This window comes from Aethalodelphis obliquidens, unplaced genomic scaffold (assembly GCF_003676395.1).
Source record: "Aethalodelphis obliquidens isolate GAN/ISIS:26980383/991018 unplaced genomic scaffold, ASM367639v1 scaffold66, whole genome shotgun sequence".
Taxonomy (NCBI): domain Eukaryota; kingdom Metazoa; phylum Chordata; class Mammalia; order Artiodactyla; family Delphinidae; genus Aethalodelphis; species Aethalodelphis obliquidens.
This window is the reverse complement of record NW_020838010.1, coordinates 183,630-199,990: the sequence shown is the minus strand read 5'-3', so window position 1 is coordinate 199,990 and position 16,361 is coordinate 183,630. Positions and strand designations below refer to the sequence as shown.

At 35.9% G+C, this 16,361-nt stretch overlaps 1 protein-coding gene across 2 annotated transcripts in view; it reads right to left on the bottom strand.

Annotated features, from left to right (window-relative positions):
* Nucleotides 1-4,908: 4,908 nt before the first annotated feature.
* Nucleotides 4,909-16,361, bottom strand: part of RNF128 (ring finger protein 128) — a 100,471-nt gene continuing 89,018 nt past the window's right edge. For both annotated transcript variants that reach the window (XM_027089579.1, XM_027089580.1), the window contains exons 4-7: nt 15,620-15,702; nt 14,661-14,757; nt 13,695-13,863; nt 4,909-6,358 (exon numbers count right to left, since the gene is read on the bottom strand). In XM_027089579.1, the coding sequence (XP_026945380.1) occupies nt 6,225-6,358; nt 13,695-13,863; nt 14,661-14,757; nt 15,620-15,702 (483 nt within the window). In that variant the 3' untranslated portion in view covers nt 4,909-6,224. The remainder of the gene's footprint in view (nt 6,359-13,694; nt 13,864-14,660; nt 14,758-15,619; nt 15,703-16,361) is intronic.

Below are 16,361 nucleotides of genomic sequence, written 5' to 3'. Positions count from 1 at the left end.
GTTTTGGCTTGGTCATGCACTATATTTCAAGCTTTTACAAATAAAAGTATTTTGCTGAAAGTGCCTTAAAAAAGCAGAGCATGTCACTCTATTCGATTGTTTATGTTAATGTACATTGTTTTTAGGGACGAAGGACAAGAATTACAAACTGCCATGGATATCACTGCTGGTACTGTGCTGGTAATATCTATCTATATCTATCTATGACTGTATATATGGATAGTCATTTAACCCTCATTAATAAGCTTGTACATTTTTTACAACCTTAATTTGCAGATGAACAGGAGGCTCAGAGAAGTTAAGTAACTTGCCTAAGATCACATAACTAAGTAAACGGCAGAGCTGGGATTTGAACCTGGATTTGTCTGACCACAAACCATGACATATCGTTTATAGCTACCTCAAGGCAACATGTCCAAAGCCAAATTTATTTTTCTAATATCCTCCCTGCCCAAAGTTGTTTCTTCTACCAGCTTCTCATAGTTCAGAGCACCACTGTTTACCAACATGCTCAAGCTAAGAACCTTGGAATAGTCTTTTATTTCCTACATTTAAAAAAATGAAGTATAGTTAATTTACAATATTGTGTTAGTTTCAGGTGTACAGCAGATTCAGTTATACATATATAGATAATTTTCCATTATAGTTCTTACAAGATATTGAACATTGTTCCCTGTGTTATACAGTAAATACTTGTTGCTTATCTATTTAATATATAGTAGTGTGTACCTGTTATCCCCACACCTAATTTATCTGCCCCCCTTTCCCCTTTAGGAAGTTTGTTTTCTATGTCTGTGAATCTGTTTCTGTTTTGTAAATAGATTCATTTGTATTTTTTAGATTCCACATACAAGTAATATCATATAATATTTGTCTTTGTCTGACTTCACTTAGTATGATATTCTTTAGGTCCATCCATGTTGCTGCAAATGGCATTATTTCATTCTTTTTTTTTCCTTTTGATTTTTTTTTACATCTTTATTGGAGTATAATTGCTTTACAGTGGTGTGTTAGTTTCTGCTTTATAACAAAGTGAATCAGTTATACATATACATATGTTCCCATATCTCTTCCCTCTTGTGTCTCCCTCCCTCCCACCCTCCCTATCCCACCCCTCCAGGCGGTCGCAAAGCACAGAGCTGATATCCCTGTGCTATGCAGCTGCTTCCCACTAGCTATCTACCTTACATTTGGTAGCGTATATATGTCCATGCCTCTCTCTCGCTTTGTCACAGCTTACCCTTCCCCCTCCCCATATCCTCAAGTCCATTCTCTAGTAGGTCTGTGTCTTTATTCCTGTCTTACCCCTAGATTCTTCATGACATTTTTTTTCTTAAATTCCATATATATGTGTTAGCATACGGTATTTGTCTTTCTCTTTCTGACTTACTTCACTCTGTATGACAGACTCTAGGTCTATCCACCTCATTACAAATAGCTCAATTTCGTTTCTTTTTACGGCTGAGTAATATTCCATTGTATATATGTGCCACATCTTCTTTATCCATTCATCCGATGATGGACACTTAGGTTGTTTCCATCTCCGGGCTATTGTAAATAGAGCTGCAATGAACATTTTGGTACATGACTCTTTTTGAATTATGGCTTTCTCAGGGTATATGCCCAGTAGTGGGATTGCTGGGTCATATGGTAGTTCTATTTGTAGTTTTTTAAGGAACCTCGATACTGTTCTCCATAGTGGCTGTACCAATTCACATTCCCACAAGCAGTGCAAGAGTGTTCCCTTTTCTCCACTCCCTCTCCAGCATTTATTGTTTCTAGATTTTTTGATGATGGTCATTCTGACTGGTGTGAGATGATATCTCACTGTAGTTTTGATTTGCATTTCTCTAATGATTAATGATGTTGAGCATCCTTTCATGTATTTGTTGGCAGTCTGTATATCTTCTTTGGAGAAATGTCTATTTAGGTCTTCTGCCCATTTTTGGATTGCGTTGGCTGGGTAATATTCCATTGTATATATATATACTACATCTTCTTTATCCATTCATCTGTTGATGGACACTTAGGTTGCTTCCGCATCTTGGCTATTGTAAATGGTGCTGCTGTGAACATTGGGGTGCATGTAAGGAACCTTGGAATAGGCTTTTTTTAAATTAACTTTTATTGGAGTATGGTTGCTTTACAATCAACCAGTATGGTTGCTGTGTTATGGAATAGTCTTAAACATCTTACTCTCACCACCTCCACTGTCTCTCTTTCTCTCTCTCTCTCACACACACACACACACACACCTCTACGTTTTTTTCAAAAGTCCACCCCATCCTCCTATTATCACTCCAGATAAGCCTCACATCACTTTCCTGCGGCACTATAATAATAGCTTCCCAATTCATCTGTCTACTCCCATGCTTGTTTTCTGATTTATCCAAGCCACGTATTTATGGACACAATGATATACCACGCAGAGATGAATAATACCTCATTTATCCAGAGGTCAGTCTTCCAGCTGACTCAGCCTTCTAAATCAGTCTCAAACACCTACGTGAAAAGGTACTAGGAAACCCCAAATTGCAACTCCAAACCTGTGCCATGGAAAGGCTGAGGCTGTCACTCAAGATTCCACTGGATTCTTATTTGAAATGAATTTCACAAGCTTAGTTGATATTTTACAGTCTGAAGCAGGCTTAGGAGCAGTAAGATTCTAGAGGAGAGCCATATAAAGCTGTAGTACTCAAAATACAGACTCTGGACCGGCAACATCTGCATCACCCAGGAGCTTGCTAGAAATTCAGAATCTCAGAACCTATTCCAGACTTTAGAATCAGAGTGTGCCATTTTAACAAGATCCCCAGGTAATTTGTAGGCACATTAAAGTTTTAGATGCACTAATTGAAAGCAAATTAGATATTTGAAAATCAAACTTCACAACAAATTGGGGGTAATCATGTTTCCATTAAGAGCTAATAGGCATCTTTTAAAAAATAAGCTCTATTAATGAATTTTGGATGACTGAATTGCTTTTTTTTAAAGTTTCTATCAGGACATGCCTATTAAAATTTTCTAAGGCAGTGGTTCAGAACTGGGATGTTAGTTGGAAGAGAAATTGCCACTAACTATCCATGCTAAACTCAATTTATATATACTACTACTCTAACCATCAAAAATGGTATGTCCATAAGTGTCTCACATTCATGAGATTGTATGTTTCTGGAGGAAAAAAAGTTAAGAACTAGTGAGTAGTGGTTTTCAAACTTTTCACTGAATTGCCTCTAAGGTAGAAGATAATGAACATTTTTCTCTGGTGGTCAAAGTGCCCCCCATAATAATGAACTTCTTTTAAGTTCATTACATTAAGTAGTATGTAAATTTTATATTGTTTAATATGTTTAAAGATATTTTAAAAATCCACTCCAAACAGAAGATACAATGAGTAAGGAAAATTTTTATAACCTAAGGTGATAAAGTTGATCCAGATATTATATAACATAACTAAAATATTTAGTAAATGAACCAAAACCAGAGGGAGGGAGGAAAAGAATTGTTCCTAGCATTCCAGTTGTATTTTTAAGTGTATTTTTACTGATTTACCTGGGAACCATGTGTATTCTTACTTATAAGATAATACAACCTGACTTCTACTAAACCTACAAATGAACTCTCAGAAAACCCCTCCTTCTTAAGTTGGAGACTACCTATACATACAAATACATCTACTGCCACTGTTAAAGGAATCAGCTTATATTTTGACCATGTGAAAGTAATAAAGTCTATTGCTCCTAATCTTTTTTCTTATCAAAAGATAATACCAGGAAGAAAGTTCACAAGTGACATGTAATTCCCCTCCTTTGCATATACCCAAGAGAACTGAAAGCATACATCTACACAAAGACTTGTACATGAATGTTCACAGCAGCATTATCCATAATGGCCAAAAAGTGGTAACGATCTGAGTGTTCGTTAACCGATGAATGGATAACCAAATATGGAATACCCATACAATGGAATATTATTCAGCAATGAAAAAGAATGGAGTACTGTTGCATGCTTCAACATGGATGAACCTTGAAACTATTATGCCAAGTGGAAGAAGCCAGTCACAAAAGGCCATATCTTGTATGATTCCATTTAAATGTAATATCCAGAATAGGCAAATCCATAGAGACAGAAAGCTGATTGGTGGTTGCCTGGGGCTAGGAATGGGAGCAGAAACTGAGTGCAAATGGATATGAGGGGACCTTCTGGGGTGATGAAATGTTCTCAATTTGATTGTGGTGATAATAATCGCACAACTCTATATACATTTGCGAGGCATCTTGGAACCATACATTTATAATGGGTGAATTTTTGGTACATAAATTATATGTCAATACAGTTATTAAAAATTTAAAAAGTTATAAATGCCTCCCCAGAAGAAACCCCACAAAGCTTGAAATGATCAATTTTCTAAGAATATAGGCCAACTTTATTGTGTGGCATCACACACATGTACATTTGGCATATTGCCACAGAAGACTGGTTTGATAATCATGGTTCTGAAGTGTTACAAGCCAACTGTTTATTCTTAACATGTTTGGCAAAATAAAGAGATGCATTTAACTCATTAACAGCATCCCAAGAATGATACTGCCAAAGAGAAGGCTGAAGGAAAAGGTAACTTTAAAGCAATGAAATGGCCTTATGTCTTGGGTCATATAAAGATGGACTGACATCATGGTCTTTTTCTAACCTTATATTATCAGTGGTCAACCTCATTATTTACCTTGCTGACATTTAAAAATAATTCATGGTAGGTTCAGTTATATTATAATGGCAGCAGTTCCTCTCTATGTAATGAAATATGTAAATGTAAAGTTTTAGTTTTTATTGATCAAATATATCAATGACCATTTACATTAAACCTTTTTCCCTCCTAAATCCAAGCATATATTAAAAGTTAGCATATGATAACTAAACACCAAACACAAACTTTTATTGGAATATTTTATTTACATTTTATATTTAAAGAGAATCAATACAAATCGGGACATATTTACAGCATTTCAAATCAGCGTACAAGAATGCAATGGTTTCATCCATTCTACATTTAGCCAACAAAAATACATGTCTATTCTGCTTTTGCCTAAATTCTGCTGGAATGTGTACTGGAAACAAAACTCTAAAACCAAAGATAAGCCACAGAGAATAGAAGTAAAGTGCATTTTTATAATAGCTCTATTTAACTTTGGTGGATGAAGCTTCAAACTTTTTATTAAGGCACCTGGAATTCTCCCCCTCCCCCAATTCTTTTTCAAACACCAAGAAAATGCATTCACAAAATTTATAGCTACATGGACAGAATTTTAGTTTACCTAAAGTTATTTTAGCCCATTTAGGTAAAATGTAAACTCAATTTTCAAAGTCAACATTGTTTGGAAAATATTTTCTACAGAGTAATTTCTGTAGACAAATTCATACACAAAGATCAATTACCAATTTTTGTGTGACTTATTCATAATCATTTTCAAATAGTATGATGATTTATAGACTCTGCTTTTGAAAGTCCCATAAGTAAAGTTTGAGAAATAGTTATACAGTGTTTCTGTAAGTACAGTTTTTGTCTATAATCTTTTGTCAAATTGGTGTCACTAATATACCAATCAATCCAGTCCAGTCCATATTCTCTGATAAACTATGCTTGACACTCATATGAAGTATATTTAGCCTAATTTTAAAAACAAAAAATAGTTAAAATGAATATTTTGCTTTAATCTTGTTCTATCAACTTAATGTAGCTTAAATAGACATTTCATGAAGTACTAGCCTAAGTTTGCATTGTTTTTTACATTACAATTCCAGATCAATATAAGCACCTGGAGGAAAACCCTGACACATATAGCCCAAGCTAAAGTAGTATTATTTTTAATTAAGATACTATCATAAAATAAAGTGATTACAGCTACTCCACATTTTAAAAGCAACATGTTTTCATAAGAAAATTGTTATAAATGGAAAACATGACTACTTGACAAGAGTTTTGAATGTTTAAAAATGTTGCTACACTATTGAGAGGAAACTTGCCTATGAAAAACATTATATAATGAGTTTGTGGAAAAAGTTAATAGGTTAAATATTTTAAGTCATTTAACTATAGCATAATATTAGTCATCTCATCACTTTCAGTATCATTCTTATTAAGTTATTCTAGTTCATTAATAGCAAACTAGGCCCTGATTGGCAGTTCTGTTATTACTAAAGGTTCAAGTTTTCTATTGACACAGATTTTATGATTTAATTTCTCGAACAGCAGTCTCTCGATCAGGAGTTTCATCTTCTTCAAAGGTTGGGTTGTCAACATGAGGGACAACATCCACTGCCATGGAACTTGCTTCATGGTTTACCAGCTGTAGATTTTCATCTTTAAAGAAATGGTAATTTTAGGATGATTTCACCCCTCTCTTCTTTAAGACAAAATTCAACACACGTCTAAGAAGCCTTACTTATCTAATTCCATCATACTCTGATTCTTACGCTCATTCCCTGTTCCTTTAATATGATTTGTGCTGCCTTACATAAAGCACATATGGCATTATTTTAATTTACAATTACAATTTTATTGATTCACACGTGTGCTTACTTGTACCTAGATTATAGCATCGTTAAGAGCAAAAGTTATATCTTCCACTTCTCTATTCTAAATGTAATAGCTCTTAAATCACACTTCAATCACCTGGGCACTTTAAAAAATTACCTATGCTATGCATAGATATATAGACAGATAAATAGATAGATAGATGGATAGATAGATAGATAAATAGATAGATAAATAGAGAGAGAGAGAGACAGACAGACAGACAGGCAGAATGACTAAAAAAAATCAACCAGGAAGTTGTGGGGGGCAGGAGTTCCCAAAATGGAATGCAAATAGTAACAAGTGAATATAATTATATTACAGATGAAATACATAATCATCCCGAAGAGAGTGGGAAAGAAAAGAACTAACCTAAGTAACTTTGGAAAATGATACTTTGACTATATCCTATAAGGCTAAAACCAAAGAACTACACTCGTTAGTGAAACTGTTTTTCACAGGGGTGTGTTAGCAATGTTGAAACTTAGGTGTACTTTAGGATTGAACAAATAAGTAAATATATTGTGGATAATAACAACCAGGTTTCTCAATGTCAGAGAAAGGAGTTACAAATAAGGAAAGGGGAAGGCTAGAATAAACTCTGTGGTGTTGGACTGGAATCAGAAATATCAGTATGAACTAGCGGTTCTTCAGATAGATAGGTGAATGTAGATGTGTGTGTATATTTGTGTGAGTACATACACATATTTCCTAGCGTTGTTCCTTGAAAGGGCTAATAGCAATGACACCCCAATAGCAATGAGCATACCTAGTGCCCAGATCTTGATTTCGAGGTACTGTTCTCCAATAAAAGCCCTCACCCCCTGTAGAAATAACTGATTCCAGGGCTAGGACAAGGAAAGTACAAGATTAATCTAGATTCTAGCCTAGGGATCAGCAAACTACAGCTTGCAAGCCAACTCCATAGCTAAGAGTGTTTTTTTTCATTCTTAAGAGGTTGGAAGAGAAAACAACCAAAAGCAACAAAGACCTATGGCGTTCAAAGCCTAAAAAAAAAAAAATGATGGGGCATGTTGAAAGAAAACAAACCAACTTGAGGGAGTTCCCAATGACCAAATCTAGGACAATCTAACCATGAATAAATCATGAGAATAATATTATGGAATAAAAGAAATATCTATGAGTCCATAATATTATAAATAAATAATTGAATAAATAAGTAGAGAAAGGATAGCTCTTCCTTAAAATAGAAGCTTAATTAATGTAGAAAGAAGGATGGAAAGAGAAAATCACCATTTGGCACACATTTCAGTAATAATTATTGTAAGCAAGAAACATCAGTGATTGATAAAATTAGTAGGTAAAAAGTATGATGAGAAACAGGATATTTGCATAGTCTCCAAGTGTCTCTCTATAAAATAATTAATAATTAAAAAGGGAAAAAGAATAACTTTAAAAGGAGAAGCTTGGCAGATGCCACCTTAACCAAGCAAACAAAATTAAAACCATTGGTAATAAGACATGGGCATCATGTGCCTCATTATATGATATGAGCCAGAGAAGGGCACAATATAATTTCTGTGGTATTCTTGCCAGAAATAGACAACAGACAATAAATTTAATCATTGGGAATCAGGAGACAATTCCAAATTGAGGGACATTCTACAAAATAACTAACTGGTGGCCTTCAGAAGTGTCAAAGTCATGAAAGAAAAAGACTAAGGAACAGTCACAGATTGGAGACGAAGAAGACGTAACAGTTAAATGCAAATTGGGTATAGAAGGAACATTCCCAAACATAATAAAGGACATACATGGGGACTTCCCTGGCAGTCCAGTGGTTAAGATTCCATGCTTCCACTGTAGGGGGCGTGGGTTTGATCCCTGGTCGGGGAACTAAGATCCCACATGCCGCGTGGTACAGCCAAAAAATTTAAAAAATAATAAATAAATAAATAAAGGACATACTTGACAAACCCACAGTTAACAACATACTCAAGAGGAACAAGACAAGGGTACCCACTCTCACCACTCCTATTCAACATAGTACTGGAAGTCCTAGCCAGAGAAATTAGAAAGGAAAAGAAATAAAAGGCATCAAGGGACTTCCCTGGCAGCCCAGTGGTTAAGACTCCGTGCTTCCAATGCAGGGGACGTGGGTTCAATCCCTGGTCAGGGAAACTAAGATCCCACATGCCGTGCAGCATGGCCAAAAAATTAAAAAAAAAAATTTAAACAAACAGAAAAACGGCATCAAAATGAGAAAGGAAGAAGTAAAATTGTCTGTTTCCAGATGACATGACCTAGAGAAAATGCTAAAGATACCAACAAAAACTGTTATAACTAATAAACGAATTCACTAAAGTTGCAGGTTACAAAAGCAACAGACAAAAATCAGTTGCATTTCTATACACCAGCAATGAAATATCTGAAAGAGAAATAAAGAAAACAATCCCATTCACAATAGCATCAAAAAGCAATATAATACTTATGAATAGATTTAACCAAGGAGGTAAAAGATTTGTACTGAAAACTATAAGACATTTATAAAAGATATTGAAGAGGGCACAAATAAATGGAAATATATCCCACGTTCATGGATCAGAAGAATTCATATTGGACTTCCCTGATGGCACAGTGCTTAAGAATCCGCCTGCCAATGCAGGGGACACAGGTTCGATCCCCGGTCCGGGAAGATCCCACATGCCACAGAGCAACAAAGCCTGTGTGCCACAACTACTGAGCCTGCGCTCTAGAGCCCGTGAGCCACAACTACTGAGCCCACGTGCCACAACTACTGAAGCCCACACGCCTAGAGCCCGTGCTCCACAACAAGAGAAGCCACCGCAATGAGAAGCCCACGCACAGCAACGAAGAGTAGTCCCCGCTCGCTGCAACTAAAGAAAGCCCATGTGCAGCAACAAACACCCAACACAGCCAAAAATAAGTAAATAAATAAATAAATTTATTTAAAAAAAGGAATTCATATTGTTTAAATGTCCATACTACCCAAAGCCACCTGTAGATTCAGTGCAATCCATATCAAAATTCCAAATGCATTTTTCACAGAAGTATAAAAAAATCCTAAAATTCATATGGAACTACCAATGACACTGGATAGCCAAAGCAATCCTGAGAAAGAGGAACAAAGTGGGGAGGCATCACACTTCCTGATTTCAAACTATACTACAAAGTATAATAATCAACGCAGCATGGTACTGGCATAAAAACAGACAAATAGATCAGTGGAACAGAATTGAGAGCCCAGAAATAAACTCATGTGTATGAGACCATGTGTATGAGATGAACTAATATTTGACAAGGGAGCCAAGAGCACTCAATGGGGAAAAGACAGTATTCAGTAAATGGTGTTGGGTAAACTGGATAAATATGCAACAGAATGAAACTGGACCCCTATCTTACACCACTTAAAAAATGAACTCTAAATGGATTAAGGACTTAAAAAGCCAATATCAACAAATGGGACTACATCAAACCAAAAACCTTCTACTCAGCAAGAGAAATAATCAAAAGAATGAAGAGGCAAGCTACAAAATGGGAGAAAATATGTGCAAACCACATATCAGATAAGGGGTTAATATCCAAAATATATAAGGAATTCATACAGTTCAATAGCAAAAAAGCAAATAATCTGATTAAAAAATGGGCAGAAGAACTGAGATATTTTCCCAAGGAAGACATACAAATGGCCAACAGGTATGTGAAAAGATGCTCAACATCACTAATCAGGGAAATGCAAATCAAAACCACAATGAGATATTGCCTCACACTTGTTAGAATAGCTATTATCAAAAAGAAAACAGTTAAGTGTTGGCAAGGATGTGAAGAAAAGGGAACTCTAGTGCACTGTTGATGGGAATGTAAATTGGTACAGCACTACGGGAAACATGTATGGAGATTCTCAAAAAATTAAAAATAGAACTACCATATCATCCAGCAATCCCACTTCGGGGTATATATCCAGAGGAAATGAAATCACTATCTTGAAGAGAGAGCTGCACCTCCATGTTCACTGCAGCATCATTCACAATAGCCAAGACACAGAAATAACCTAAGTGTCCACTGACTGATGAACACATAAAGAAAATGTGGTGTGTGTGTGTGTGTGTGTGTGTATATATATATATATATATATATATATATATATATATATATACACATATGAAACAATGGAATATTATTCAGCCATGAGAAAGAAGGAAATCTTGCCATTTGCAACGACATGGATGGACCTTGAGGGCACTGTGCTAAGTGAAATAAGTCAGACAGAGAAGACCAATACTGTATGATATCACTTATATGTAGAATCTTAAAAAAAAAAGCCAAATTCATAGAAACAGAGTAGAATGGTGGTTGCAAGAGGCTGGAAGGTGGGGGAAATGGGGAAATGTTCGTCAAAGGGTACAAGTTTCCAATTATAAGATAAATAAGTTCTGGGGAATCTAACATATAGATGGTGACTACAGTTAACAATACTGTATTAAATACTTGAAAGTTGCTAAGAGAGTAATCTTAAATGTTCTCACCACACACACACACAAAATTCGTAATTATGTGAGATGATGGATTTAACTAATCTTACTCTGATTATATGTCAAGTATATTTCAATAAAACTGGGGAAAAATGAGAAAAGAGGAAATGCAATGTGGGATCCTAGGACAGAAAAAGGACATTAATGGGCCAACTGGTGAAATTTGAGTAAGATCAGTTTAGTTAATAACATTTTATCATTTAATTTCCTGATTTTGATAATTGTATATGGTTATATAAGATGTTAACATTTGGAGAAGTTTGGTGACGGGTATATAGGCATCCTTTTTACTGTTTTTGAAACTTTTTTATAGTCAGGCTGAAATTATTTCAAAATTAAAAAATAACCTGTGCTTGGGCCCCACATCTCATGGATTCTGATTTAACAATTCTGGGGTAAAGCCCAGGCATTAGTAATGTTTAAAGTTTCTATGGGTGATTCTAATGTACAGCAAGGGTTAAGAACTAGGGGCCTTATTCAGTGGTTCCCAAAGTGTGGTCCCTGGACAAGCAGTATCAGTATCACCTGTAAACTTCTTAGAAATGAAAATTCTCAGGGCCCACCCCAGACCAACTGAGTCAGAAACTGGTGGTTGCCCCTCTGTTTTAACAAGCTCTCCAGGTGACTCAATGTATGCTTACGTTTGAAAATCAGTGCTCTGATAAAATTCAGCACAATGATGGAACACACAGGCATGAACTAATCAATTGTATGTTTACAAAGTTATTTAAATCACAACTATCACCATAATAATCAATGGTTAATAGGCATAATGCCCAAACTATTAATATATAATCATAGATAAAATTAAATCTATTCTATGTGGTCACTCATTCAACACTTAATTTGAGTATTTACTATGTGGCAGGCAGTCTGTGCTAGGTGCTTGGGTATACGATAGTGAATAATAAGACACTGTCCCTACCCAAAGGGACTTTTTAAGGTTTTAATACAATTCAGTGCAATAAATGCAATGATAGAAGTTCTACCGAACTAGACAGTCCTAGACAGTAGGACCACACAGGTGAGTCAAAGGAAGCTTCTCAAAGGGGAGCAAGTTTTAAAGGAGGAACAGGAGTTGGACTGGGCTTCCCCAATTTCTTGGGGGAGGAAGAGTAGAAGGAATGGGCAGAGAGAAGATAGTGGCTCAAACTATGACTGTTGAATTAAGGTTGGAAATTAGGGGATGGTTTAGAGGAAAAATGATATTGAATCAGTAGGAAGGGGAGAGGGAAGGATCTAGGATCTACCTAAGTTTCTGGTTTGACGCACCCGGGTAGGTGTTACTACCATTCATGGAGATAAAGAATACAGGAGAAGGAACATGGATCATCATTTTATTTGCTTCGCAAATTCTCTGCAAAAACTGTTCTGCCTTCTACCCTCCCCCACAAGAATAGAACACAAAAAAAGTAGGTTGGGACTTTTTTCTTTTTTTAAACTGGTCTGACAATAAACTGAATTATCCCATACACTCAGGTCTCCCGTATGGCGGCAAGAATTCTACCACTGAACCACCAATGCTGCTAAACTGAATTATCCCATACATTGTCCTTTATCTTCACTGAATTCTATTACCACAGTTACAGGAACCAAAAATTCATCTGGGGCAAATAGACAATGATTATCTATTATAGGTAGAACAGAGCACAGATTATTAAGATTCTTATGACTACTTTGTACTCTAGGAAATGTCCAAAGATTAGATTACAACATGAGGTTTGCGTTTGCATGATGGTATTCCTCGTGACTTCTGTAGAAATGGTATCTATGCAACTGATAAGCCTACCAAGGACAAAGGTTCATGTCATAGGAAGCTGAAACTTTTACAAGTCATCTTGACATTTCATTTTCCTTCTACTTTTATGCCAGAATTAGGTTATCTCAAAATGAGGATAGAGGAAAAACTATCAAACCAACAAAAACCATGAAAAAGGTGGAAGTTAAAGAAAGGGAAAGTAATTTGTACATGGGTTTTCTCTAAGGAAAAAAGTAACAATTCCCTAAAATCTCTCTACTGGTATGACATTACTAAGTTGCTGATACTGATTCACATGAATTTTGAAATTAATACATTCAATTTTACTTTCTACAGTTTGTTCACTTCATGGCAAATAATCAACAGGTGGCAGCACATGATTCTTAAACACAGTTTCTGATCTGTGCAAAAAATGCGTTCTGGAGAAGTTGTGTATAAATCAGGCTTTTGGAAATTAAATTCCGTTTTATAATTCCAGGAATTCTTTATCTTAAGTTCTGATTGATATGCAATAAACAATGGCTTCTAAAGTTGAAAAGTTTCTCCCTTAGCCTAAGTTAATAAGCCAACACTTAAATGCATTGGAGAGAAGCTTTCCAATAAAAAAATCTTTTTCTTCTGTGAATAATCCCCACTCTTAATGCATTTCATCTGTTTCAGGTACATTCGAATGTGTATATTAAGTTAAGGTAGGGGTGCATCCTGCATTGCATCATTGTTACTAGAAAAAACCTGGAATGTGTTAATGGATGAATAGAATAAATGCTAAAAAGCAGGAGTACTCTGCCTGGTGTCTAATCCCCAATGGATCGTTCGTGGGGCGCTCACTGCCCCTCAGCATGGTGCTTACTTGCTGACTGCACATGTTCCTCCAAAGGCGGTTCATCTGCGCCCTGAACTGAAGCATATCCCGACGATGCAGTTTCACTGCGATTATCCTCTTCATGAGGAGAGGCACTATTGGATGCTTCGTTGGATGCCGGAACTTGTAAAGACACTGATCCATCTTCAACATCCACCTGCGGAAAGCATTTAAACACATTAAGAGGCTCTCAGAGTATACGTTTTTCCTTGACGTATCATTACAAAGTTTCTTCATAGGTGACTTATTAGAGCAATGCTTCTTAACCTTTTAAACCTACAATCCATTTTTGATGATCACAAAAATTTCTTGCAGGTCCCAGCCAGAGCAGTTGGAGTAATTGGGTCCAATGGGGTGAAAGATGTTAGAGGCAGATTGCCATCAATATCTGACATGTTTATCTGGGTGAACACTTCATAATATAATGCCTGATACAAGGAAGGCACTCAAAAAACATTCCTATGCTGTCTCCTAGGGGTTTTGAGAATCACTGTCGTCTGTATATCTCCTCAAGTCAGGAAGAGTTTGTTGAGCTTGACTTTCTGTTGTGTGTACTGTGAAATAGGTAGGTTTTTTTTTTTCATTTACGAAATATAACTTAATATTTATTATACTCTCTCAAACTTTACATGCTCAGTTAACAACAAGTTTGATTGCTATGCAATAGTAAGAGAGTAAAAAACAGCAAGGGGTATCAGAAGTCAGTTGGGGTCATCACTTCCAATTCTGACCAAATAATAAATACATTTGAGGAGAGGGAAGAAGGAGGAAAATGGAGGTGGTCCAACATGGTACTTCTCTGTCACTATGATGTAAGTAGGTCCAATTTTTGGTATAAACCATAAGTCTAGCACATTATGTAGCTAAAAAATAAGGATTTTTTTCCTGAAAGCCCAGATATATAAATAACACACTGCTTAAGTTCCTTCGTATAAATAGTTTAGCAATATTTACCTCAATTCCCAAAGCTTTGAGTATGTCACATTTGCACATGGGGCAAGTCCTGTGTTCTAATAGCCATGGGTCAACACATGTCTTATGGAAAATATGGCTAATGAAGGAAAAAAACACATATTTTGGTTATCAGTTGTGAACTAGCAACACTTTGCCTAATATACTAACGGGTTACCCTATAAGTTTACTTAGTCTTTTAACGGATGCCTTTTTTTTTCTTTTAAACACACTATTACAGAAACAAAATTTGGAAATTTCATAATACGGTACTTTTAAATATAGCCTCATTACTCTAGCTTCATAAAAACTATTTTCAATACCACTTACTTGAAAAATTGCTAAGATGTTACCTGACCTAAGGTTTTGTTCAGTAATTCGGATCTTAATTATTTTGTTATTCCCTAACTATAAAATAGTACAGTTAGTCATTCTCAATAATATAGTACAATAAAGTATTGAGTGTAACATAATTCCGATACTTTAGGCAATGTGATAAGTTCCAAGAATGCCACTATTTAATAGCTAAAAGGAAGAGTGTTAAGAACAACTTCCGGGAGAGGGATAATAAAAAGCTAAAGAATGAAGACTTCCAAACAGGTGCTCATAAGTTGATTTTATTTTTTTCTCAATAGGATTGGTAGAATTATTTTGAATTAAATAATCCAGTACCCCCCCCACACACACACAATTAAATAAACAGTGATGCTGGCTAGGTTCTTAAGTCTTTTACGGAACTAGTTTCCAAATTGTACCAGATTATGGAAATATTGTATAATTAGCCTTATACCACTTCTAATGACATTAAAAATAAAGCAATCACCTATATTTAAATGAAAAGAAGTTAAAAATAAACACTTTCTTTACATCAAATTGGAAACATTCGAAATAGTTTCCCCCACTACAATCATTTTTGTAAGTCAGCTATTCTTACTGACGACAAAAAAGAAAATCAAACTTACTTGCAGGTTAAGATGCGCACCAAATCATTAGGTTTATATAGTTCAATACACACAGCGCAACTATCTCCATCAGGGCCAATTTCCTAAGAGCAAATAGTTATTGTTATTCAGGTGGATAAGAAAAATACATTAAACTACAGAGCAAAATCAGAATATACATGTACTTAATAAATTACATAAATTCCTACAGAAGAAGGAGCATCACATCACTAAAACGACTGTTTCAATAAGCAGTTTAAAATTATCTAGACTTAATGGGAATCTAAAAAAAGAGTCAAACTCATAGAAAGAGTGAGTAGAAAAGTAGTTTCCATGGTCTGAGGAATGGGAGAAATAGGGAGAAGTTAATAAAAGGGTACAAACTTTCAACTATAGGATGAATAAGGTCTGAAGATATAATGTAAAACATGGTGACTACAGTCAATAACACTGTGTATTATGTAACTGAAGTTGGAAAATAAAATAAAATATTTAGACTTTAAAAAGTAAAAGAAAGGGGCTTCCCTGGTGGTGCAGTGGTTAAGAATCCACCTGCCGGGCTTCCCTGGTGGTGCAGTGGTTGAGAGTCTGCCTGCCGATGCAGGGGACACGGGTTCGTGCCCTGGTCCGGGAGGATCCCACATGCCGCGGAGCGGCTGGGCCCGTGAGCCATGGCCACTGAGCCTGCGCGTCCGGAGCCTGTGCTCCGTGACAGAAGAGGCCACAGCGGTGAGAGGCCCGCGTACCGCAAAAAAAAAAAAAA